The 25036-nt window shown below is 40.2% G+C and overlaps 1 protein-coding gene across 3 annotated transcripts in view; it reads right to left on the bottom strand.

Moving 5' to 3' along the window:
- The window catches only part of LOC137331560 (SPRY domain-containing SOCS box protein 1-like), a 174130-nt gene that overhangs the window by 92432 nt on the left and 56662 nt on the right, over positions 1-25036 (bottom strand). For 2 of the 3 annotated variants that reach the window (XM_067995435.1, XM_067995437.1), the window contains exon 2: positions 10818-11656. In XM_067995435.1, the coding sequence (XP_067851536.1) occupies positions 10818-11511 (694 nt within the window). In that variant the 5' untranslated portion in view covers positions 11512-11656. Of the gene's footprint in view, positions 1-10817; positions 11657-20226; positions 20388-25036 lie in introns of those variants that run through there. The other variant, XM_067995436.1, reaches the window with a different exon arrangement.

Genomic DNA, 25036 nt, shown 5'->3' with positions numbered 1-25036 from the left:
TTCTACATGTTAGTTCACTAAAGTCCCTTTTACACTGGTGGTTTTTTAGATCAGATCCTGGGAGACCAGTGTCCTTGAGCCAGCTCTACTACTAAGCCCAACAGCCTTATCTTAGCCACAGTATGCCAGATGTACTCTTCTGTGGGTAAATGATTCTGCCACCAGGTTAAATGCACTGGATTTATTATAAGCCTTCCAGAATCCAATCTAAATAGGCAGCAGGAATAACAGTGGCTTAACTCGCACATTGCTGCTAATTACTCAGGTTAATTACCTTGATTGACAGAAATAGCAGCATTGTGAATATAAACACTGCAACATCTTCATTTGGGAAGTACATGAGCTACACTCAGCAATTACGTTACTTTGATCATTCTAGCCAGCACCTATCCTACAGGGACGAAGTTGGATTAGTTTGATTCTACATAATTCATCTCAATTTATTAACTGCTGAGATGACTTTTTGCCCCATTACTTTCAATCACATCATTTTTAAAGAATTATTCAGTGCATAGCACTTTCATCTGGAATCAAATTAACCCCAGCAACCCACTGGGCCTTCCCGGTTCATATTTCAATATGACTCCACCTGGCTGTTTGTAATCACTGTGCCAACAATCCCTTTTAAAATCACATCTTCACCAGCAACAGATTTTGGAAATTACTGAAATCTGCCAGATGTCATTCTTTTGAATTTACGTTGCTAAGGAATCATACCCAAACAGTGCACCCCGAGGCCCAGCAATAAGGAAAACAATTTCTACTTCAATTCACATTTAATAAACGCTCGAGAACTACAGTTCACAATCTACATAAAATGCATCATTAAGTATATTGACCAAAGCAGAATAAAGCACTGAAATGGAAATTATGTATTATAAACGGATTGTTGAACATTATTCTTAATTTTTTTTAAAAGGCTTTATAATAGCCAAACCAAACGAGACTCAATAATATTTTTGGAAATTTGTTCCTCCATCAGTGAGAGGACTAACTAAATTCAATGGTTTTATTAAAAGGAGCACTATTCCATGCAGAGTATTCTTCATTATGCTATTAGGTGCTAAATAGATGATTGCAAAATGACATCATCTTTCTCAATTTTCTCCCTCTACTCTTCACCTGACTAACCGGGATGTGGTTGCACAGGTGATGGTCACCCTCAGGTACCTCGTCCAAGTGTCCATTCATGATGCATGAACCCTGACGGCGAGTGTCAGCAGCCTATCTGACTGTAGAGAGCATCACAGTCAAGCCCAATCCTTCTCTTAGTAGTGCACTTCCATTAGGGGCTGCTGTAGAGTAATCAACAGTGGGAATACTGGTGGACTTAGCTTTCACTAATCAGATACACTGCCCCAGCTGAGATTGGCTAATTTAACAGGTCGGATAGAATCTGGAGGCTTCTGGCTTGCGTGATTCACAGACATAGCTTTAACTCCGAGGTAATGGGATGTCTTCATAATATATCTGCAGCATCCTATTTTACTGGGCTTCAGATCACAGAGGCCAGAAGTGCACATTATACTTGTGATGCAATTAAACCAATATTATTTTATTCCATAGATATGGATTGCAATGGAATGCAAATTGTCCATCAATACATTGCTATACACAATTGCAGAATGCATTGTTCAGTACAGAACCTAGAAACCAAAATCAACTTGCACTTGTATTGTAGCAACATGATGGATGTATTCGGCTGAACCCAGCACAGTGGCCGGTTTAGTAGTAAGCCTGTGTCCTTACACTTATTTTTGGAGCTGTTCCTGTTTCAAAAGTAAAGGTCAAGTCTAGTTCTCCTGAATTCTCCTAAAATTAATACCCCAGTTATACTCACCAATAACTTGCTCATCGATTCTCAGTTTGGGTTCCACCAGACCACTCGGCTCCAGACCTCATTACAGCCTTGGTCCAAATATGGACAAAAGAGCTGAATTCCAGAGGTGAGCTGAGTGCGACTGCCCTCGACATCAAGGCAGCGTTCAACCGAGTGCGGCACCAAGAAGCCAGAATAAAATTGAAGTCAATGGGAATCAGGGGGAAAACTCTCCAGTGGCTGAAGTCATACCTAGCACAAAGGAAGATGGTAGTGGTTGTTGGAGGCCAAATCATCTCAGCCCCAGGACATTGCTGCAAGAGTTCCTCAGGGCAGTGTCCTTGGCCCAACCATCTTCAATTGCTTCATCAATTACCTTCCCTCCATCATAAGGTCAGAAATGGGGATGTTCGCTGATGATTGCACAGTGTTCAGTTCCATTCACAACCCCTAAGGTGATGAAGCAGTCCGTGCCCACATGCAGCAAGACCTGGACAACATCCAGGCTTGGGCTCATAAGTGGAAAGTAACATTTGCGCCAGACAAGTGCCAGGCAATGACCATCTCCAACAAGAGAGAGTCTAACCACCTCCTCTTGACATTCAACGGTATTACCATCACCGAATCCCCCACCATCAACATCGTGGGGTTCACCATTGACCAGAAACTTAACTGGACTAGCCACATAAATACAGTGGCTATAAAAGCAGTTCAGAGGCTGGGTATTCTGCGGCGAGTGACTCACCTCCTGACTCCCTAAAGCCTTTCCACCATCTACAAGGCACAAGTCAGGAGTGTGATGGAATGCTCTCCACTTGCCTGGATGAGTGCAGCTTCAACAGCACTCAAGAAGCTCGACACCATCCAGGACAAAGCAGCCCGCTTGATTGGCACCCCATCCACCACCCTAAACATTTACTCCCTTCATCACCGGTGCACTGTGGCTGCAGTGTGTACCATCCACAGGATGCACTGCAGCAACTCGCCAAGGCTTTTTCAACAGCACTTCCCAAACCCGCGACCTCTACCACCTAGAAGGACAAGGGCAGCAGGCACATGGAAACAACACCACCTGCACGTTCCCCTCCAAGTCCCCTTCAATGTTTCTATGTTAAGTCACACACCATTCTGACTTCCAAATATATCGCCGTTCCTTCATCGTCGCTGGGTCAAAATCCTGGAACTCCCTACCTAACAGCACTATGGGAGTACTTTCACCACACGAACTGCAGCGGTTCAAGGCGGCGGCTCATCTCCACCTTCTCAAGGGCAATAAATGCTGGCCTTGCCAGCGAGGCCCACATCCCATGAATGAATAAAAAAAAACTCTGCTTTTCAAAAAAGAGTACAGCTAGGTTATTAACTTTAGGAGAATTTTCCTATTGGGCAATTGAAATGAGTCAGCTTGCCTGAAAACGCCAATATGAGGCAAACACTCTTTGAAAGGATAGTACTGTACACTGGCCGTAAGCAACAGTCTTGCACAAAAAAATATGGAATACTGCTGGGCTACCCTCACCCAAAGGGAAAACACTGTTTTGTGAAATAAATTTCCGTTTCCTAATTAAAATGCCAACATTAAAAAAATTTAATTTCCATTGTCCAGTTTCCCAATTATTCGCCTTCCCAATTATACACCTGAATTTATGCAAGATAAAACCTCGTGCGAGATACTCTTCATTGTACAGCAAATCAACACCAATCTCCTCCCAACTGACACAAGTCAACCTCACAGCCAAGAGAGACTAAATTTAGTTTCCATTACTTGTATTCATTCCGCTGCCTAGGGTATTGCTGTACCATATACCTGAGGCCAGCATTTGGAGAGTCACAATTACCCAACAATTTTCATTATCCACCAGGAGTCCCTTCCATTATGGTGGGTAATGGAGGTTCCCATGTACATTTTTATTTAGACTACTTCATTAAGACTAATGCTAACTGATAGATTGCCAGCACTTCAACATTTGGAGGATGTCCACAAATAAGACTCGCATGGTACCAATGAGACTTTTACTACAAGAGGTGAAACAATTTCAAGTATATTTGGACACTGAAATTTTCTTCTGCTTTACAGCAGAATTAAAGTAACTGGGTTCCATTTAACAAGTATTTAAAATATATGATTTGTTACTTAAAATTACTTCAGAAATTTAAAGCATAAATTGGTGCTTTTTAGATAATATGCAATTTAGTAATTAAAATAGTTGAGTCACAATTTGAAACAAAATCTATCATTCTTTAATATCTATCTACGAGACGTGCCTGGTCACTTTAATTTTGATGTGGAGATGCCGGTGATGGACTGGGGTTGACAAATGTAAAGAATCTTACAACACCAGGTTATAGTCCAACAATTTTATTTGAAAATCACAAGCTTTCGGAGGCTTTCTCCTTCATCAGGTGAATTCGTCACCTGACGAAGGAGAAAGCCTCCGAAAGCTTGTGATTTTCAAATAAAATTGTTGGACTATAACCTGGTGTTGTAAGATTCTTTACTTTAATTTTGGTTACTGATTGCTTGTTTTCCCTAGGCTCCAGTGAATGCATATTACAGTCTGGTATCTGAAAGATAACTTCAAAGGCATTATTTGTACGTAAATTCATTTTGATTGCAAAGCAATTAGAAATCAATTACCACAGACTGCTGGGTTTGTTCTGAAATTTGTTTGATGACACATGCAAGTCTGTTAGTCTCGATTTCCTGAGCTCCCTTCAGACATATCATTTTAAGTTAATAAACTTGCAGTGAAAATACTTTTTTTCCCCCGCTATCTCAAGTTTTAACTTCAAAAAGAGTACAAGAGTATACCCCTGGCCAGCAAACACCCCCTATACAGTAAATGCTGCAGAAATTTGACATGTTAATACAAGAGATACATATTTAATTTCCTTAGTTTCTGGTCAAACTTGAAAAGATGATAAAAAATTAATCTCAGACAGCCTGCAGCAATTCTTCTGAGGCCATTGATGTAACGATGGAGACACTCTGTGGGTCCACTGAAACCCTATATATCAGTTACACTATGGACACTGGTCCAGGGTTTGTATTGCTGAGAGAATGTGTGAAAGGTAGCGATGTTAGTTACTTTTGTATCTAAGAGACGTAGATAAAATTCTGAAAACAACGGTGATCTGCTGTATTGTCTGCCACCATTGCTTACTGGTTTCTTTTAATAAACCTGTTCCATAGTTTTTAAGCCTAAATCACCATCTGATTGAATGTTCATTCTCCTGTTTTCTGAAGTCTAGAAGGTCACGAGAAGACCTGTGATGTATCCAGTAAGCTAATTACAGTATTAGGATTTTTGTTCGACCTTGAACTCAACAGAATACTTGATATCGTGCATAGAATGTCACACTCCAATTCATAGGAAGCCAAGACTTCCTTACGGGAATAATCTTTGGCTCTGAACATGAGAAATATTACATAGAATTACTCAGTCTACATCAAAGAAACAGGCAATTTGGCCCAACTGGTCTATGCCAGTGTTTATGCTCCAGACGAGCCTCCTTTCACCCCACTTCATCTCACCCTATCAACATATCCTTCTATTCCTTTTCCCTCATGTACTTATCTAGCTTCCCCTTAAATGCATCTATGCTATTTGCCTCAACCACTCTATGTGGTAGCAAGTTCCACATTCTTACCACTCTTTGGGTAAAGAAGTTTCTCCTGAATTCCTTATTGGCTTTATTGGTGACTACTTTATATTTATGGCTCCGAGTTTGAACTTCCCCAACCCCCCGCCCCAAGTGGAAACATCTATGTCTACCCTATCAAACCCTTTCATAATCTTGAAGACTTCTGTTAGATCACCCCTCAATCTTCTCTTTTCTAGAGAAAAGAGTATATACAATATGTGGATTATATAAATTGATAGGGATGAGATGGTGGATTGGAAACAATAAGGTTTTTCCAAATGATTGAACTGTGTTGGGTCTTCGTCCGTATCTATCTTGCGATTCATTTCTCGAAGACACTGTACTGCCCCATCGGCAATGGGCAAGGATCCTCTGGCTGGATTACCCCGCTCTAACAAACAACTTGCAACGCCATAGATGCATTCATTGGGCCTCTTGGGTGTAGAAAGGCATGTGTTTTGGAGGGAGACTTTTTTACTACATGAAAGGCGATATATAAATGTGCAGTTGCGGTTGTTCTTTTATACGTGGCATCTTACCAGATTGGTCAGATAATGTTTTGGCCAAGAGCTTTGCTTTCTGCAGGTAGGCATGATGACGGCCATTTTGTTGGGCGGACGAAGCAGCCACCTTTTCACATAGCAAGATCCCACGAGCAGCGAACGAGGCCAGCCAACCTCGGTTCATGGGAACGATGGAGGCGAACCCTTTTTTCCCTAATGCATCCCGGCATCATTGAAGTGATGGTTGATGAGAGGGGATTGAGTTGGGGGGTTTTGAGGTATTTCTCAATTAATGAGCTAAAGTAGTCTATTTTCCTCCATATTTATCTTCTGTTCTTTTGGCTAGAAGCTTCTTCACCCAAGGTGGTTCCTTCTTGAATAAAACTAAGTGACTCTCAGCCATTTATAACGTTGGCTAACTGACTTTGTAATTTTAAATCCATTTGCTGCCCATCCATAATGGCTTTCCCCGCCCAAATAAAATGGTCGTCTGTGCCCCTACCCCCCCAAACCTTGCGCGCTGTCATTTGCTACAGTAAAAATCAAAAAGGCAACACTTCTAATATCTGAAAAATGAACTATAATTTCTATTAATAAGGTTTAAAATACTTAACTACAAGTCACTCAGATTTAGAATTTGAATTGGTACATTTACTAACGATGATGCAATCTTGCACCAGACTTACTAATAGGAGAGAAACAGGTAATCCTTTCGAGGAGTTGTGAAATACAAGTTTCCATTTTACTACTGAAAGATACTTCTCAAAGACAGAAATGCTGAATGTTGCAAGACAACAAAAGCAAGGAAAGGGTTGCTTTTGGTGAAACATTGAATACACAAAAAGGGTGCATTTACACTATAAATGACGCTAACATGTTAGTGTAAATCTAGAGTCAGAAATGACTCGTCTAAATGTATCCTAAAGTTAGCGTTTCCATTTCTGCAAACGTGGAGCAAAATTACTAATATTGTCAAAGAATAGCAATGAATTGTCAATGTGGTTCAGATAATCAAACATGTACTAACCCTGCCTACTTCACAAGGATTTGTGACTAATGGTTTGGCATGGAATCTGTATGGATTGTACATGAACATAACCTTTTTTTGAGAATTAACTTTTTGTGTCAAGTTGGGTACTTAAAGAACAAATTCTTTCACACAGTTAAATTCAGTTACAGCACCATCTCCGAGGGAGAAAGCAGGTGTTGGTTTAGCCGTATATTTGCACTGATATGCACTTCCCTCCAAAAAGCACAAGTCATTTGCTCCATTCCATAATAACATTTACATATATTTTTAATTTGTTAAATTCTAGGTTTTTTCTACACTTAAGAGCTCTTCAATAAATGTCATTCAAGGCAATGAGGAGTGAATTAGTTTTGAAAAAAAACTACAAAACCAAGCAAAAGAAATAAAGTATAAAAATGTTCATTTATTTATGGCAATAGTAAATGGATAATTAATTATATGAAGCTTTCCCTGGTCTTGTGTGTAAAGACAGTCACTGGTCCTTGTGGGCCAAAAGTTCCAGGTTCAAACCCCAGTCTGTGCCAAGCACTCTGCTTTTAAATTGTCGTACCTCTCGCACACTCCGCACACAGACATTTAAATTGATGAAAATAGTTGGAAATGAAAATCATATTGGTCAACAAAAATGAAAAGTGGGACTCAATTTTTAATGACACGAACTCAAACAAGACGAAGATCCAAAGTAAAAAAGACAAGACTAAAATTACTTCTAAAATTTCATCACTGGCCACAAGTTAGCTGATATTACCCAAGGTGACACCTGAAGTGTTGTAACTAGCCTCAATGCACCAGGGCTAGGAAGGAGCAAAAAAACACCATCCCAGTTCCTGCTCTTGATCCCCATCCAGTAACCTCTATCAGGAAGTGTGCGCAGAAGTAAGGGATGTCAGAAAAGACAGCACTGAGTGCAACTGCAATGCCCTCCACAGTCAAATAGCTTGCTAACACTCATTAATGTATGAAGAATGGCTATCTGGGTGAAGTGGCCATGGAAATATGTCCCAGCAAGGAATAGATACCTTCAAGGGAGGAGGGGTAAAATAGATTTTTTTAAAAAGAGAATGGGGAAGGAGGAGGAAAATTGCTTTTGTAATCATCAACTTCAAGTAAAAAGGCATTGATTAGAATGTCCTTGACTATTAGTAATTGTATCAACCTCCACCCCAGTTAAGTCTTCAGATATTATGCTTACAGTAGATTCATAGTCACACTACAGCACATACTGCTCCTGGGATTTATGATATCTACAGCATCGACTTTCCTCGAAATCAATTCCAGACCTCATCAGGAAACAATCATAAATCAGTGTGAATTTATCACAGAGGACAGTCAACATTCTGCCAGCTAGTGCCAACATCAATGATCATCAGTCAGCATTTAAAAAACTGATCAAAAACAGTAAAAAGCAATGCACCTCTTGGGTAAGGGAGGGGGCAGAAAAAGACTTAAAATAAAGGTACACCCATTCATCAGGCTGAAGTGACTATTATAAATCATGAGTTTGTCCTTGCAGTTTATTCATTTAAATCCTGTGATTGAATTACTTCATTGTAGCCACTCACTACTATGCATTATTCTATGTACAGTATCTGCATTATAACATCTCTACCATTTCACCTCTTCATCCTTACAAGAGACTGGAGTTAGAGGAAAGTTCATCTTGCACTCCATCTAGTCTGCAGGTGCAAGTGAGATCCAATAGCACATTTATTAATTAGTCCTTTTCAGTTAGCACCTCAACATTTTCTTTTGACCATTTTGTAATTGCCTCTGTTCTGGAACACTTTTTCTCCTCTCCCCTCCCCCAAGCTTAAAGGGTGAAAAAAATATTATGCTTATGGATACACATTAGTCAGGGGGAGAGGTGATGTATGTATAATAATCAGATGCAGACAGCACTGTAGCCAAATGCTGAATGAGCAGAGCAGTAGTTAAATGAAACCACAATCACATGGAATATGAGAAAAGCAGTTCTAATAAAAAGGGTTATAGGATTTCTAAAAGGGCCCATTTCTAAAAATGTTACTGATGATATGCAGGCAAGTGACAATTAAAGAGAAACAAACAGCATTCAAGGATTTCTGGACCACTTAGATGGGCTAAGGAATGGCAGATCAATTTTAATACAGATAATTGTATGGTAATGTGTACGACAGCAGAAAAAAAATAGCAAACTGTTGCCGGGGGGGGGGGGGGGGAATGGTAGAGGTAACAATCGGGGATGGGGGTTGGGGCAGCAGTGGCCGGTAGAAGTCCACATTTTTGAATGTGGGGTTGGGAGTTACCCACAGTATAAGATACTTATTTTAGGTGGTGGCACTCTCACCTCTGAGGCAGAAGACTGTGGGTTCAAGCCCCACTCCAGAGACTTGAGCACAAAATCTAGGCTGATATTCCAGTGCAGTACTGAGGGAGCGCTGCACTGTTGGAGGTGCGGTCTTTCAGATGAGAAGTTAAACCAAGGCCCCATCTGCCCTCTCAGGTGAATGCAACAGATCCCATGGCACTATTTCGAAGAAGCAGGGGAGTTCTCCCCAATGTCCTTGCCAACACTTAGCCCTCATCACTAAAACAGATTATCTGGTCATTATCACATTGCTACGCGCAAATTGGCTGCCACGTTTCCTATATTACAACGGTGATTACATTTCAAAAGGACTTCATTGGCTGTAAAATGTTTTGGGGCGTCCAGAGGTCATGAAAAGCACTATATAAATGCAATTTTTTTTGGCAAGTGAGCTAAACTTTTGTTTCTACTCGCCACTAAAAATGGGGTATAAGTGGTCTGTATTAAATTGGTATTTGGGTTGGATGCTTCCTGTAAATACAACCTTAATACAGGGAAGTCATAATGTACACTTAAAGCATAAAATCTTTTAGAAAAACAAATATATACAAAAAGTGATCCTTAAATAATCTGACCTAGTTTTTGTGAGTATGCGTATGATGTTAAGTGCAAAAGCCTCTGTACCACATTCAACATTGCACACAGCTCTTGAATTTATCCAGTGACTGGCTAGGCCATACAGACCTACAGGGTCCCAAGTTCAATCCCCAGTCTAAGATGGATTAGTTGACTAAAGTCAGGATGGCAATTGAGGGAGGGGGGGGAGGGGGTAAGAGGAATGTCAGGAATCTTGCTCCCAGCAACTCCAGGATCAGACTTGGCTGTGATGCCCACACGAAAGTGATTTTCGACAGGCTGTTCTGTCAAGATTCACACAAATAATCCCTCTTCAGTGAGATAAAGATGGGCTCAAACATCTATGGAACTATGTCCCATCAATGAGTGAAATACCCTTTTGGAGGGTTGGGGACGGGGGGTGCAGGGGCCATACCCCACACATGTGGTTCTGTTTTAAGAACAGGTATAAAAAGATATCCAAACTCGGGTAAATATCTTTAGCATGAAACAGAGGGTGGAGTTGGAAGACATTGGAAAACGGAGTAGTTCAAAAATTTATTCCAACAATAAGTCAACTTTAAAAAATAACATTGACTTCTGTTGTAAAATGTTTGAAAGTTGTGCATTACAATCGGGAGCTGAACCTTTGGCTTGGAATGAAGACATTTCCTTGCACAGTATGTTTCAGACACAAGGAAGTAGGCTCCTCCCTCCTCCACCATAGGACATGCACACAACCTCAATCCACATTCTACTATTTTCTGTTTTGCAAACCTACACAATACTATCATTTTGAAATTCAATATTTCCTTGACAGAGATTGTGAAAAAGGCTAATACCATATTCTCTACAAACCATAAAATGCATTTGATTTTTTTTTAATATAAAAGGTAAAAGATGTTAAACGTCACTTACGATCAAGTCCATTGATGTATCTCATTGTTATCTCGCAGTGCCCCCAGACTGCACTGACTATTGGGTACAGTTTTTTCCCTTTCAGGCCTCTGAAGGCTACACCTAGATATTGTCCATCCACTATGAAACTCAGTGTTCCTTCATCCATGTCTAAAACCACCATGAAACTATCTGGCAACACAAAAGATTCATCTGGCTCCAAAAACACCGGATAGGTTGGTCCTGGCTGATTTTTACTATTGTGATATAGTTTGTTGCGACCCAAGTCCCAACCCCATGATTCACTGTTGCTGCCAACTAACGAGGTGTATCCCACAGAATGCAATGGAGCTTCTGCTGCTGCTATGCCAACCACTGCATGTGTTCCTCTTTGTCTTGTGGGCCAGTGAATCTGCCAGACGTGAAGCCCTCGTGTGTACCCAACTTTACCACGGATACAATCCGTGCTCTGGGCTACTGGATGTCTGTGAAAGGTTACCTTGTCATCTTCTTTTACAAAAATGTTGAGAGAACGGTCTTCGTTGTTCCAGGCATGTTTGAGCTGGACCTCTAGAGGAGCCGACGGCATGTCCAGTAGCATATCAAGCCGAGTTGGTTTGCAGAAGTCAGGACCCCGCAACTCTCGCTTAACTGGCCTGTAGGCTGGTTCCCTCACATCCACAGGCTTTATATTCCCTGAGATTTTCTGGCCCATTTCTTGGCTCAAAAACCACTGAGAAGGTTGTTTTGGCCTATTGTTACCTCATGTAAGCACTTCACAGTGAGCCAACAGTATGACAAGCAGACTGATTTATTTCCTCCTTTTGCAATCAGAGAACAGCTTCCTTCAGGGAGAACTCCTGAAAATGAAAAAAAAATCAAGTAAGCTCCAACAAGACTTTTCCCATAAATATTTTTTTTCCCTCTTTTCTTCACTAACATTTCATTGACAATCTCCTGTTTTAGGAAATGGGAAACAAAATGATATACTGTACACGCTTAACTAAATCACAGAGCTCCTACTAGATTGTAACTAGCAAAAGAGCTGAAGCAGGATGCAATTTTCCCAAGTTACTGTAAGTTCAGACAAAACTTCCTCTGATGCATAATGGGATACAGGCATTCTCCACCTTTGCATCTTCAAGCCCTCTCCACTTTATACAATGATGAGTCACTGTGCAGAGAACCACTTTTTAAAAAATTCTTGCCAGACAGCTCAGTTTAAATTTCCATTCATATTGTAATATTTCTTTTTCTGTGCCAAAAACCTGTATTGTTTGTTTTCAGGTCCTTTTACATTGAGTCATGTTTTAGGGAAATTTACACATAATCACACTGAAATTTATAATGTAAATAATAAAATAAACTTTAGTGTATGGGAAAATGCCATACTCATTTGAAATTCAAACAGATTATCCGAAACGTCCACACATTTTCAATGTGCACTTGAACTTACTACACTTAAGACTAAATGGACCCACAAATAAGCAAGCCAAATTTAGGCATATGCTCATTGGTACAACTGTCAGGAAAGACTGAACAGACTGGGGCTCTTTCTCTAGAAAAAAGACTGAGAGGTGACCTGATAAAGGTTTTTAAAGTTATGAAGGGGTTCAATAGGGTAGATATAGAAAAGCTGTTTCCACTTGTAGGGGGAGTCCAAAACTAGGGGCTATAAATATAAGATAGTCATTAATAAATCTAATAAAGACATGATCATACAATCACTGTATGTGCAGTGCCCACGTTGCACACGCGCATCACTCAGAATGGATTCTGTATCGTGACTTGTAGTGTAAATAAGAGAAAGGCACTCTTAAGAGGATTAGTTGAATCAGAGGAGGCAACCCAGAAACTACAGTATGAGTTAGGCACAATATGTAAACGATGGAGCAGTGGCAGATGAAGTTTAATACAAAAAAAATGTAAAGTACTGAACATAGAATAGATACATTGCCCAATTCTTTTTCTTCCAGTGAATGGTGAAGTTGAAAAAAAGATCGATAGGTGTTAGAAGACTCTGCACTAGACATGTCAAATCACTAAAAACAATAAACAACAACAGAATACTGAACCTTTTAAACAATATAAATTGGAGCGAGTTATGTGATACTGCTATTCTGGCTACGATTTTACCCATAGCTTTAAAAGAAATAGCAAGTCAGTGCTTCAAAATGGAACCAGTACCTTCTCAGGCTTCACAACTGGCAAGCTAGCATCATCTAGAATATAAAAACAGGGAGTATTGCTGCAGTTATATAAGGTATTGGTGAGAACGCACCTGGAATACTGCATACAGTTTTAGTGTCCACACTTAAGAAAAGACATACTTGCTCTCGAGGCAGTACAAAGAAGGTTCACTCGGTTAATCCCAGGGATGAGGGGGTGGACATATGAGGAGAGGTTGAGTAGATTGGGACTCTACTCATTGGAGTTCAGAAGAATGAGAGGCGATCTTATTGAAACATATAAGATTGTGAAGGGGCTTGATCGGGTGGATGCAGTAAGGATGTTCCCAAGGATGGGTGAAACTAGAACTAGGGGGCATAATCTTAGAATAAGGGGCTGCTCCCTCAAAACTGAGATGAGGAGAAACTTCTTCACTCAGAGGGTGGTAGGTCTGTGGAATTTGCTGCCCCAGGAAGCTGTGGAAGCTACATCATTAGATAAATTTAAAACAGAAATAGATAGTTTCCTAGAAGTAAAGGGAATTAGGGGTTATGGGGAGCGGGCAGGAAATTGGACATGAAGCTGAGCTCGGATCGGTCAATGCCCTGTGGGTGGCGGAGAGGGCCCAGGGGCTGAGTGGCCGGGTCCTGCTCCTACTTCTTGTGTTCTTTAGATTTGTGGTTGGGATCAGATCAGCCATGATCTTATTGAATGGCGGAGGGGCCAATTGGCCTACTCCTGCTCCTATTTCTTATGTTCTTATCTGCTGTAGAACAAAGTCCGCTTGTCTTTGAACAGAAATCAATTACGTTAAATGGTGCTTTAAATCCATGGTGATTTCCACATCCATCTCAGCTCCCCTGAATTTATTGCCCTTCTGTGTTCTCTAAACCTCTCCCTCCATATAAAAACTCTCCTACCCATAGTCAAGGTCACCCTGTTGTACCTACCATCTTCTACAGGTCTCAATCACTGACAAGGCCATTCCTGGTATTCCTCACCGCCCACATCCACCTGCCTCCTTCAAACTCCACTTTACTTTGTCCAGCAAGCTTTTCACAATTGTAAGCAACTTATCAAAAGTTAGGAAGTGTCATTATATCCAGCTCCCAGACTACACTTCTTGGGGAAAAAAAATGTCATTGCAACATCGAAACAATTATATTTTATAAAAGATTAATAAGTTAATTTTTGTATTTATGGAACTATGATCAAGTAGTTATTAAATCCTAATGGTTGGTTTCAAGGGCGAAGACAAAATGTGCACAAGCATAGGATGGGGGAGGAGGGGGAAGTACCCCATAACAAATTTCACTTTCGCCATTGACAGGTTTATGTTGAAAAGGTAAATCGACATTTTTTTCATGCATAAGCCCAGATGCCGAGTGTTCAGCCAGTTATTCTATTGTTTTTGGCAGGGGAGCAAAGGAGTGAGGGAAAAAGGGAAATGACAGCTGAATCTCATCCTGTCCTCACTTCTGCACTTTCCAACACAGGCATGAAAGAGCAATCAGGAATGGGAATCCTAGCCAATTCTACCCCAGCCAAAATCAATTAACTCAGCAATGACCATGGATCAAATCTGGGATCTTTCAAAACCTGCATGGTTCAATGTCACACTGTGAAGTGTATTCGCTTACTGAGTCTTAGGATAAATCATGTACAGAAATTAAAAGGTTTTGCTGAAATTGAGTTTTAAAATATATTTGAAATGTTTCCTGAAAGATAAAGAAAAATGAGCTTGCATTTATAAGGTGCCTTTGACGATCTCAAGATGACCCAAAGCGCTTTACAGCTGATGGAATTACTTTTGAAGTGCAGTCACTGTTGTAATGTAGGGAAATGCAGCAGCGAGTTTGCGCACTGCAAGGTCCCACACACAGCAATTAAACTTTTAGTGATGTTGGTTGAGGAATAAATATTAGCCTGGACTGTCCAGGCCCTAAGCTCTGGAATTCCCTCCCTAAACCTCTCTGCCTCTCTCTTCTCCTTTAAAGACATTCCTTAAAACCTACCTCTTTGACCAAGCTTTTGGTCACCTGTCCCAATATCTCATGTGGCTCGATGTCAAATTTTATAACGCTCCTGTGAAGCACCTAGGGACGTTCTACTACGTTAAAGGCAAGTTGTTGTTGTTGGACACTGAGAACTCTCCTGCTCTTCTTTGAATGGTGCCATGGGATCTTTACATCCACCAGAGAAGGCAGACAGGACCTTGGTTTAACATCTCATCTGAAAGACAGCACTTTAACACAGCAGCACTCCTTCAATAATGCACTCAAGTGTCAGCCCAGATTATGTGCTCAAATCCTAGAGTGGGTCTTAAACCAATGACCTTCTGACTCAGAGCTGAGAGTGCTACCACTGAACCAAGGCTGACATCGAATAGCTGTCAAAAGACACCAGAATTTTTATTAAAACTCTGCTTACACACAGTTTAAAGTAAGATCTGTAGCTCTCAGGCAAGCACTTAAAGGTTGTGCTTTAAAAATATTTCTAACTCAAGTGATTTGGATATGTTCATGAATACTAAACCCCAGATCAAATTGGATCTTTTTTGGTTCAGGTTCTCTTACAGCATTTTATTTAAAAAGATTTCTAAGGTGTCTTTCTCAGGTTCATCACTCAGTGTGATGAGCAGCGGTGGCCCTGTGCGGCAGGAATTACAACAAAGTAAATGGCCATGCCTTTTCTATCTCTATCAGTGCATGTTCCATATCCTTCCATAGATTTGGCTCATTTGATGTATCCATACTTCTTCAGGTATTTGTGCCAGAAATTACGTCTATAGTGAATCAACAACCCCGATGACCTATTCTTTGTTTTCTCCCTGTGCTGCTCTGGTTGGCTGCTAAGTAGTGTAGGAGAATGGTCATGGCAGCCTTTCCCTCAGATGTTTCATTCCCAAAGTTTTTGACCTTCACTTGGTACATTCCTTCCCCATCCCACCCCAATTCCCATTGTATTAGAATTGGAAATTTACCTCCAGTGATTTTACAAGGGCACCCAACTCCCCCCGATCTACTAAACAACCACTAATCTTGTGCCATTGGTATATGGTTTGGATCTGGGTGGTCTAACAGCGATATAGTATAAATCTATAAATTTTTGAAAATTCAAAATTCTTCAGGCCCCGCTTAAGAGATTTTGAAAATCTACTTAATTTTTTGATTTGACAAATGCCTCGGACAGTTTCTTTGTGTCAGACTTTTCAACGGATATAAGATCTGTGATATTTATGAAAGGAATCTTGATCTAACTCCAAATGAATTTCATGCCCCTTGCAAAGACGCTCAACAGATTGGGAAACCTTTACACTGAGGTTTTTTAAAAAATTAGCAAATTATATATCTTAATGACCAGTACAAATCAAAATAAATATTTTTAAGTGCCTTGTAATCACTGAGGGAACAAGTAGGCCTGGAGTTTCCAGACTAACAGATCGTTGAAATTTGGGCATAAATGAGTTATGCTCATAATTACAATAGGCCCAAGTACCCGTGATCTTTTAATTGCGTCCATTGACCTAAATGAGTCCCCACCCACAAAACTGGCCACGTCCCCAGCACCGAAAAGCTGGTTTCCTCCAACTGTGCTAGTTCGGGACCAGGGGTGGGGGTTCATTACATTGCGCCTAGATTCTCAGGCGCACAGGCACTCTTGGTCAGTTGAATCCAGCGCAAAACAGCTGATCAGCAGTGAATTAAAGCCTCAGGCTTGCCCCGTTGCTGCAGAAATCATACATCTTTAAAATAACAAAGGTTCATTTTCTGGCTATTCCTCTGCAGGGTGGGAAAAGTTAAAAATACATCAGATCTGTACAGAGCGATTTAAAATAATTACTTTAAAAGTTGGCAGGCCAGAGAGATAAGTGCTGCTTACCTTGTCGTCTCCAGCCTCCCTCTGAAGGGGATTTCCCCCCCCTCCCACCACCTCAATTATATTGGTTGATTGTAAAATCTCCCATGCATCAGTGCAGTCAGGTTTATGTTAGTTTGGGTGAAAAATTGGGCACAACTTTGCCTCAGTTTGTCTATATCCTCCTGAAGTCTGCTACTATCCTCCTCGCTGTTTACTACATTTCCAACCTTTGGGTCATCTGCAAACTTTGGAAATTATACCCCTGATACCCAGGTCATTAATTTATATCAAAAAGAGCAGTGGTCCTAATGCTGATCCCTGGGGGACACCACTGTATACTTCCCTCCAGTCTGATAAACAACCATTCACCATTACTCCCTGCTTTCTGTCTCTTAGCCAATTTCATATCCACGCTGCCACTGCCTCTTTAATCCCATGAGCTTCAATTATGCCAACAAGTTTATTATATGGTACTCCATCAGATGTCTTTTGAAAGTCCATATGCACAACATCAACCGCACTACCCTCATCAACCCTCTCCAGAAGAGCTCAAATCAAGTTTGTCAGACACGATTTGCCTTTAATAAATCCATGTTGCCAATTCCAATTTTATCAGCTTAATATAGTAAATGTCGATAAATTAATGCCACAACTCTGTTGGCTCCAGGTGCAATCATTGCAGAAGAATTCCAGTTCTCTGTTACACCTGAAGCAGGCTGCATGATTTACTCTAGTTGTACTGCTAATAAACAGCAAGAAAAAAATATCATTCTCGCCAGATCTCATTGGTGCAATATTCCACACCTGGCAGGGTTCTGTAAAATATTCCTAACTGTGAACACACATGGTCTTAAAAATGTATACAATAGTACAACCTACATCTAACAACTTACAAAATAGGGAACTTTCTCAAACTCAGTAAAATTGAACAGCTCAATACCAGACTAATCAATTAAGCTTTGAAAGGAACTTATCACCATGACAGTTTTTGGGGAAAAAAAGCAAACATTTTTGCAACAAATCTAGCACAGCTGACTGCTGGAATGAGAGGATACTTCAGAAAATACATTGAGCTCTTTCACAAGTTTCAGGAATTTTGAAGATTGATAGTAAGCACAAACCATTAATGAGAAACAGGCTCACAATTTTACTCCAATCAATCAGTTTTGATAAAACTTAGGAATGGAGATCTGCTAGAAATTGGCTTCGACTACGTCAAGAGTTCGAGCTGTATTTTTGTTAACCAGATTGTGCAAGAAACAGGGGAACCTTTTGGTTCTGAATAGTAATAGCAGCCAGAAAGATTCCCTTTTCTCCAATTGTCTCCCCTCTTCTCCTGAAGGTGTTGATTCCTTGTTGGAGGATGGTTCCATGGATGCCAGTTACTTACGATAGCTCGCCCACGTGACCATTATTCATGTGTGAGCCTCAACAGTGTGTGTTAGTGGGTTATTTGACAACTGAGAAAGTGCAGGGGTGTCCAGAATATGGCCCGTAAGCCATGTTATAAGTTGGATAACCTGGTGAAGGATAGAAAACTAGAGCCTGGTCTTCAGTTGATTCCAAGACTTTATTCACAGAGCGCCACATTACACACATACACCGCACCCTAGATCAGCTCTCAAGTGGATACAAGAGCCCCAATTGATACACACCACCTGAATACAATTGATATAAATCACATGGATACAATTAACAAGCCGGATCACAAAGCCAAGACAACTCAGTTCTACTTACGCCTTTATTTCTTACCCACTGTTTTTTTTCCCCTCGAATGTTGCAGGTCTGGAGGTTTAGAAAGGGCTGTTCTTAGCACTACTGCCTCATTGGTGTAAAATCCTACATTAAAACACCAGTCCGTTGGTGTCAGTAGCTTAAGATATATGGAAATTAACACAAACACAGATTTAACTGTGGGGTGTGAAGCTCCCTGATGTGCACCAATGAAAACAAAAAGCTTGGACACTCGGCCTTATCCAATTCTATCTTCATTCAATGCCCAGCTGGGGTCATTCAATAACAATCAGGAACAGGACATCTGGCAGAATTTCCCCTCCCAACCTCAAGCGTGACAAAGCTAAACTGTAGCACACATCACTCTCTCGGCTGTCTCGCAAATTTACCGCAAACTGAGGATCAAACGCACGACCTTCTGTACGGGTCAACTAGTCACTACCTAAATTCAAGGAGCCATCCGAGGCGTTCAGCTTCATGTTTTCTTAACTGTGTTTGAAGAAGGGCCTAACTTTTTCTGTAATTTAGTATAACAGCTAAATATGAAAAATGCAGAAAACAATTAGATCATTTTTTCCCTGAAATATCCAATATCAGTTATAACAACCACTGCAGTAACCATTTTGTCCCCCCTCTATAGCTCAGTATACTTGGCAAGAAACCCATATATTTGAGCCAAAGCAGTTAGTTCTTTATTTTAGAATAAGTTTAAATATATTAAACATACAGGCTTTGAATCACTTTCAAATTTGCCGCCCAGTTTTGCTGTAAACGCTTACGTGAAGTTAAAGTTTGTGCATATTTAACCTCTAATGGAGCCCTCACGATCAATGCAGATCAAACAGTGGAGATACAAATAACTTCCTTTCTGCACATGTACACTGCTGCACCAATCATATATCAAGTCCTTGTAATCTGTGTAACCTTCAAAAGCTAGAGCTAACAAAATGAATCTTACAAAACTCATTTTAACAAAGATAAATACTGTGTTTGATTCATGAACGTTTGACATTAGTGCCCTGCAGGACGGTTTTGGATTGCCACCCAGCTCACTGATTAGGGCTGACATGAAACTGGCTTCATCTTTTGGCATTCACTAGGACTTTTGTTTAAAAATATAGTCATTACAGTTTATTTTGAGCAATGGCTCAAATTAACCTATATTTCTAAAACAAATGTAAATGCATATGAATGACCAGCATTACCTTTTGGGAGGTTAACATTAGCACAAGAGATAATTATAAAAACATCCAGCTATTTTTGAACAGAATTAGAAGGTTTATGTACAGCCCTGTCCTCGGAAATAGACCCAACTCATTAACATGCTGCTATCCTGTTGATGAAGCTTTTGTAAACCTAATGGGCGCGCGCGCGCGCGAGAACGAGACAGCGAGCGCGCGCGAGAGAGACAGCACGAGCACGAGAGAGCGTGCACGAGCGAGCGAGCAAAAAAAAGAGTTCTGAACCAACTTAACTTGCAGTGCAGAAGCTGTGAGAAACGTACATCTGTGTAGTGATCAGCAGCAAACAAACAGGGCAGAAGTACTTCCTTGCTCAGTGGGAAGCCAGGCAGGCAGATACAGACAGGACTGTTTAAAAAAAAGCTTGCAAGCTCAACATAGCCATCAGGGTTAATGTCACAGATCACTTTTGATAAAGCCTGTACCTTCCATCACAGTAAAAGGAACCTTCATGTATTAAAAAGCCTTGCTTTCAGTTACAGAGAGAATGACGGCCCAGATGGAGAAGTCTCCAGATGAAGCAAGTACGGTGCCCTGTCGTGAAAGCTGATCCAGCTGATCTCATCACATAGGGCTACTGATTCACTGATCTGGGACTGAAGAACAGATGGTGACGCCCCTTTCTCCAACAACCACACACAGGCTTGCCGCCCAGGTCCACAGACAAGCTTTAAAATAAATTGGTGGCAGAACATTTTTCTTTATGTCATGCACACCCTGGAAACCAATATGCTCACAGAAGTCTACATGTGCACTACACTGATTACTAAAACGGAGACCAAATGGTGTTCTGAAAACTGGGACAAAGATCTTGCAACACCGAAGCCCCACTGCAGGAAGCCATCTGGAGCTGTCTGCACCACAGCAGATTGGCAAGGGTATGAATTGCCACCTTGAGGCCACGTTGATGTGCAGCACAAAAGCCGCCCATTGTTTATACTTTGAGGGGAGCCACAGGCATCTCATTACAGAAGTGCACATTAGGGGAGGGCTCTCAGCCAGCAGACGTCAGGACAGATGGCAAACAATAAAATGAAAACAGAATGTGCACGATGTATTCCAAGTAGCAATATATTATATTCGGAAACAAAAACCTTCTAATTAATTTGGTAAACATATGTTTAAGAATGAACATTAGCCAGCAGTTAAAATAAACTGACCTACCATCTCCCCACTGCCCCCAAAAAGCAAAATTTTGTATTAACTTCAGCCTTTAAAGAGACGACCTTACCTAAAGCTACAGGTTTTAAGAAGACTGGCCTTTTAAAACCTGAAGTACATGATCTTACCTTTAAAAGCTCTTGAAAGAAAGTTGTTTGCAGTTAAATGTGAATTTTATTAATTACTTTGAAGTCAAACAAAGATCATGTGTGATGAGATAGAAAGAAAGTGGAAAAGGGAGAAGAAACAAACATTGTTTACAGTCAATATTTATTAAAAATTAAATGAAGCTGGAAAATCCTCAGTATAGATTCTCTGCAATTTATAACCACATATCTTCAACAAACAAAAGAAATCTTTGCAATAAATGTTTTTTAAACCAGGGTGCTCTGTTAGAAATTATTGTTTTATGTTCCTACACTCACTCCAAATGTTTTGTTACAGTACAAATTTTAAACACAAGAATAGATAACATTTCTGATGTTAATGCCATATAACAAATAGACATTTCTTAGATAATGTATTTTGTTGGGCCACTTATCAAATTCAACTTGGGAAGAACGAGGAGGAAGAGGAAGAGTCAGAGACAAATTATACAGCACATATGGTGCATCACAAATCAGTTAAACTCAATGCCATGTGCAGCTAATCTTTGGAGTGATGCCAAAGCACCTGCAAGGATAGGACAGAGTCATAATTTCATGGGTCAAAGGTTAGGTATCAAATCTATAGCAAATAGTGGGTCACCAGGTGGACTGTATCACATCCCAACCAATGTGCATGACACATGGATAATCAGCATTAATTACACGTTCAACAAATCATCAACTCCACTAATACTTGAATTCACAACACAAGATTTTTAAATTCTTAAGCCAGATGTTTTGAGGCCAACATAAAAGCATGAGAGCTACACTCCAATAATAAACACAGGATTCAATTCAACTGCAAAATAAATGCTATGAAAATGCCCTAAAACCACTCAGGATTCAGTCTTGTGAGTCATATAACTGGATTGAAAGGAATCAGCAAGCTTTGGAAAACTTCAGTGTGCTGACTTGACATCACAGCCCATATTTGCTGCAGGCCCATTTGTCTGGGTCGCTTTTCAAAAATATATTAAAAGTAGCAGCTCAACTGAAAGAGTGAAGCAATTTACAAGGCTTACTGTGAGGTTTTTGTTAGCATAAAATATATTTAATGCATTAAAATTAATATGACTCCATCACTTTCATTACGTAGAATTTAAAATTCTTTTCAATCCTGCATCTTCATCGCCCCCTGATGGTTCAGTCCATTTGGGAATTGAGCCATGTAGAACTGAGCCATATAGACCAGGAAATCTCTCATCTATACTCAACTGATCAGGGAAGCAATGGGGCACTACAGTTGATCAATCTTCCAGACTGTTGGGCAGGGGGAGGAGAAAAATTCTAGTGGTGCTCCCATTGATCACCATCCAGCAACCCCTGCTGCAATGTGTGCATGTTAGGCTATTCAACTCTGATGCCTCTGTAGTTGGTCCTTTATCTTATTGATGTTTGTGGGTCCTTGCTGTGTGCAAATTGGCTGCCTACATTACCACAGTGACACCACTTCAAAAGTACTCAATTGGTTGTAAAGCGCTTTGGGTCATCCTGAGGTTGCGAAAGACGCAATATAAATGCAAGTTCATTCTTTTATCTAGGCCGACACATGAAACATGGCCATTTGAGAGGTTTCTCACAGCATGGCTTGTCTCTGTGGAACTGTACCTCTGCATCAGCCTATCCCTTCAGAAAAGGGAATTGAAAATGGGGGAAACTTAGATAATTTCAACAGGATTAGTGCCCCTTTAAATGTAAATATGTCTAAAGATAGTCTTATTCACTTCCTTCGTGAAAAGTCTAGAAAGAGTTCAGATTCCCACTGAAATGAATGAGAAGCAATGTAGCATGGACTTCAGAGCACTGATGGCTTATGTTCTAGAAAAGAAAAGCTCATTTGTCCAAATAATTTTCTATTAACACTGCAGCAGTATTACGTTTAGATGGATGCTATGCATGACTGAGTTAGAACTGCTAAAATCTCCAATATCATAATATCATGAAGGGTTTGGATAGAGTAAATAAGGAGAAACTATTTCTACTGGCAGAGGGGTTGGTAAGCAGATTTAAGGTAATTGGCAAAAAGAGCCAGGTGAGATGAGGAGAATTTTTTTTAATGCAGCGTGTTATGATGATCTGGAATGCACTGCCTGAAAAAGTGGTTGAAGCATATTCAATAGTAACTTTAAAAAGGGAATTAGATAAATATTTGAAAGGAGAGAAAATTGCAGGGTTATGGGTCTAATTGGATAGCTGTTTGGAAGAGCCTGCACGGGCATGATGGGCCAAATGGCCTCCTTCTGTGCTGTAATATTCTATGATTTAACACTTTAATGAAGATTAGGTATTACACTTTCCAATATGGCATTAGCCTGCTTTTAATTCAGATTGCAGGAGACCAGTATCTATGATTATTACTATGTAGCTGGTGGCTGTATCATAGCTTTTTGCAGGCCAGCAAATGTAAAACAACTTTTCTGGGTGAGCTGGGCAGTAGAAAACATGGCCACCTCCAGCAGTATTACAGAAAAGCATTCTAAAGAGGTTGTGCAATTTAAATAGGCATTAATTCTTAACTGCCTTGATCCAGCATAGAAAACGGCAGGATTTAAATATGTTACTTTTATTCATACATGCACAACCGTTTGCTTTTCATTAGAAAACTAACAGAAGGAGAAAACCTGCTCCTTTGTAAGTAGAAAGGGGAAAGGGAGAGGAGGAGAAAAGCCAAAATGATCACATTCATTATCCACACCAGATAATTTACATAATTGAGCTTTACTAGACAATGTTTTTATTTGTTTACATAGTCATCCATAGAGTACATGACAGCTCCTTTCACAGTTCACAATTATTGACTTTTAATCTAGTTACACTCAGTTAACACCATCCAAACAGACTTTGCTTTTCTATAGCACAAATATATATTATGTGCTTCACAACTTATACACAATGTTCATTTAACACTTCACAATCTCTACAAGCTGAAGATATTTTTTCCCTTAACCACAAAGACACACACAATTTCAGCTGGTCATGAAACACTACAATCTCACTTTGTTTAAAGAGACTTCTTACTTCTTTTATCTCGAGGAAGCCAAGTCTTAGTTGCATTATAACTGAAAGAATCTCCATAAGCCAAGAATCGAATGCAGCCATGATTCTTTCTGTTTAGTGATCCAAATTATAAAATCAGCAATTGTGTTAGTGGAAGGACTACAATGTCTTCCGGGAGTAAATAGGAACTGGAATAGTTTTGGTCATCAATAAAAAGTAGAAGCCAATCCGGGGTCTGTAAAATTTGTAGGACACTTGTGTGAATCACTTCACAAAACATCATATAACAATCTGAATTCCAAATGTACAGTTTAGGGAGGTCACAAGGATGGTTAGTTTTGGAAACGGTAAACACTGGTATAGTAGGAATGTTTTTTCTGAAGTCAAAAATAAGGTAGAATGGAGCAGCTACCTCTCACTATATCTGACCAATAGTGAGCTTACAGTTGACATTGGATGCCAAAAAAGTGGAAAATGTGTTCCATTCTCAAACACGAACATTGCTCAACCTGATGAACATAATGCACAAAAGGAAAATCACAAAATTTGGAAGTGACAAGTTTTAAAGGCGGGCAGCAAAAATAACTCACCTTGAACTTTCACAGCTAAGTTCTTGTATTAAAAAAACGTCCACATCCTCTCCTCCTCTCCTGAAGGCACTGACTGTTGCTGGGGTACAGTTCCAGTTATCCTCTGGTACCTCATTTAAGTGAGGAATTATTCATGAATAAGCCTCGACAGTAAGTGCTGACAGGCTATTCAAGTGATTTCAGCATGACCATTGAGCCCGATCCTCTTCGCACATGCCCACTTCCATCAGGGATTGGTGAATAATAATGTGTAGGACCTCTGGTTGATATTTTTCTCTCCCCTAACCCAGCTGCTGATGAGAAATGTAGCTTCCCTGCAACCAGCCCAAATGAAAATCAGT

Source organism: Heptranchias perlo, chromosome 13 (assembly GCF_035084215.1).
Source record: "Heptranchias perlo isolate sHepPer1 chromosome 13, sHepPer1.hap1, whole genome shotgun sequence".
NCBI classification, from domain to species: Eukaryota; Metazoa; Chordata; class Chondrichthyes; order Hexanchiformes; family Hexanchidae; genus Heptranchias; species Heptranchias perlo.
Note: the sequence above shows the minus strand (reverse complement) of the source record. Positions and strands in the feature narration are given on the sequence as shown.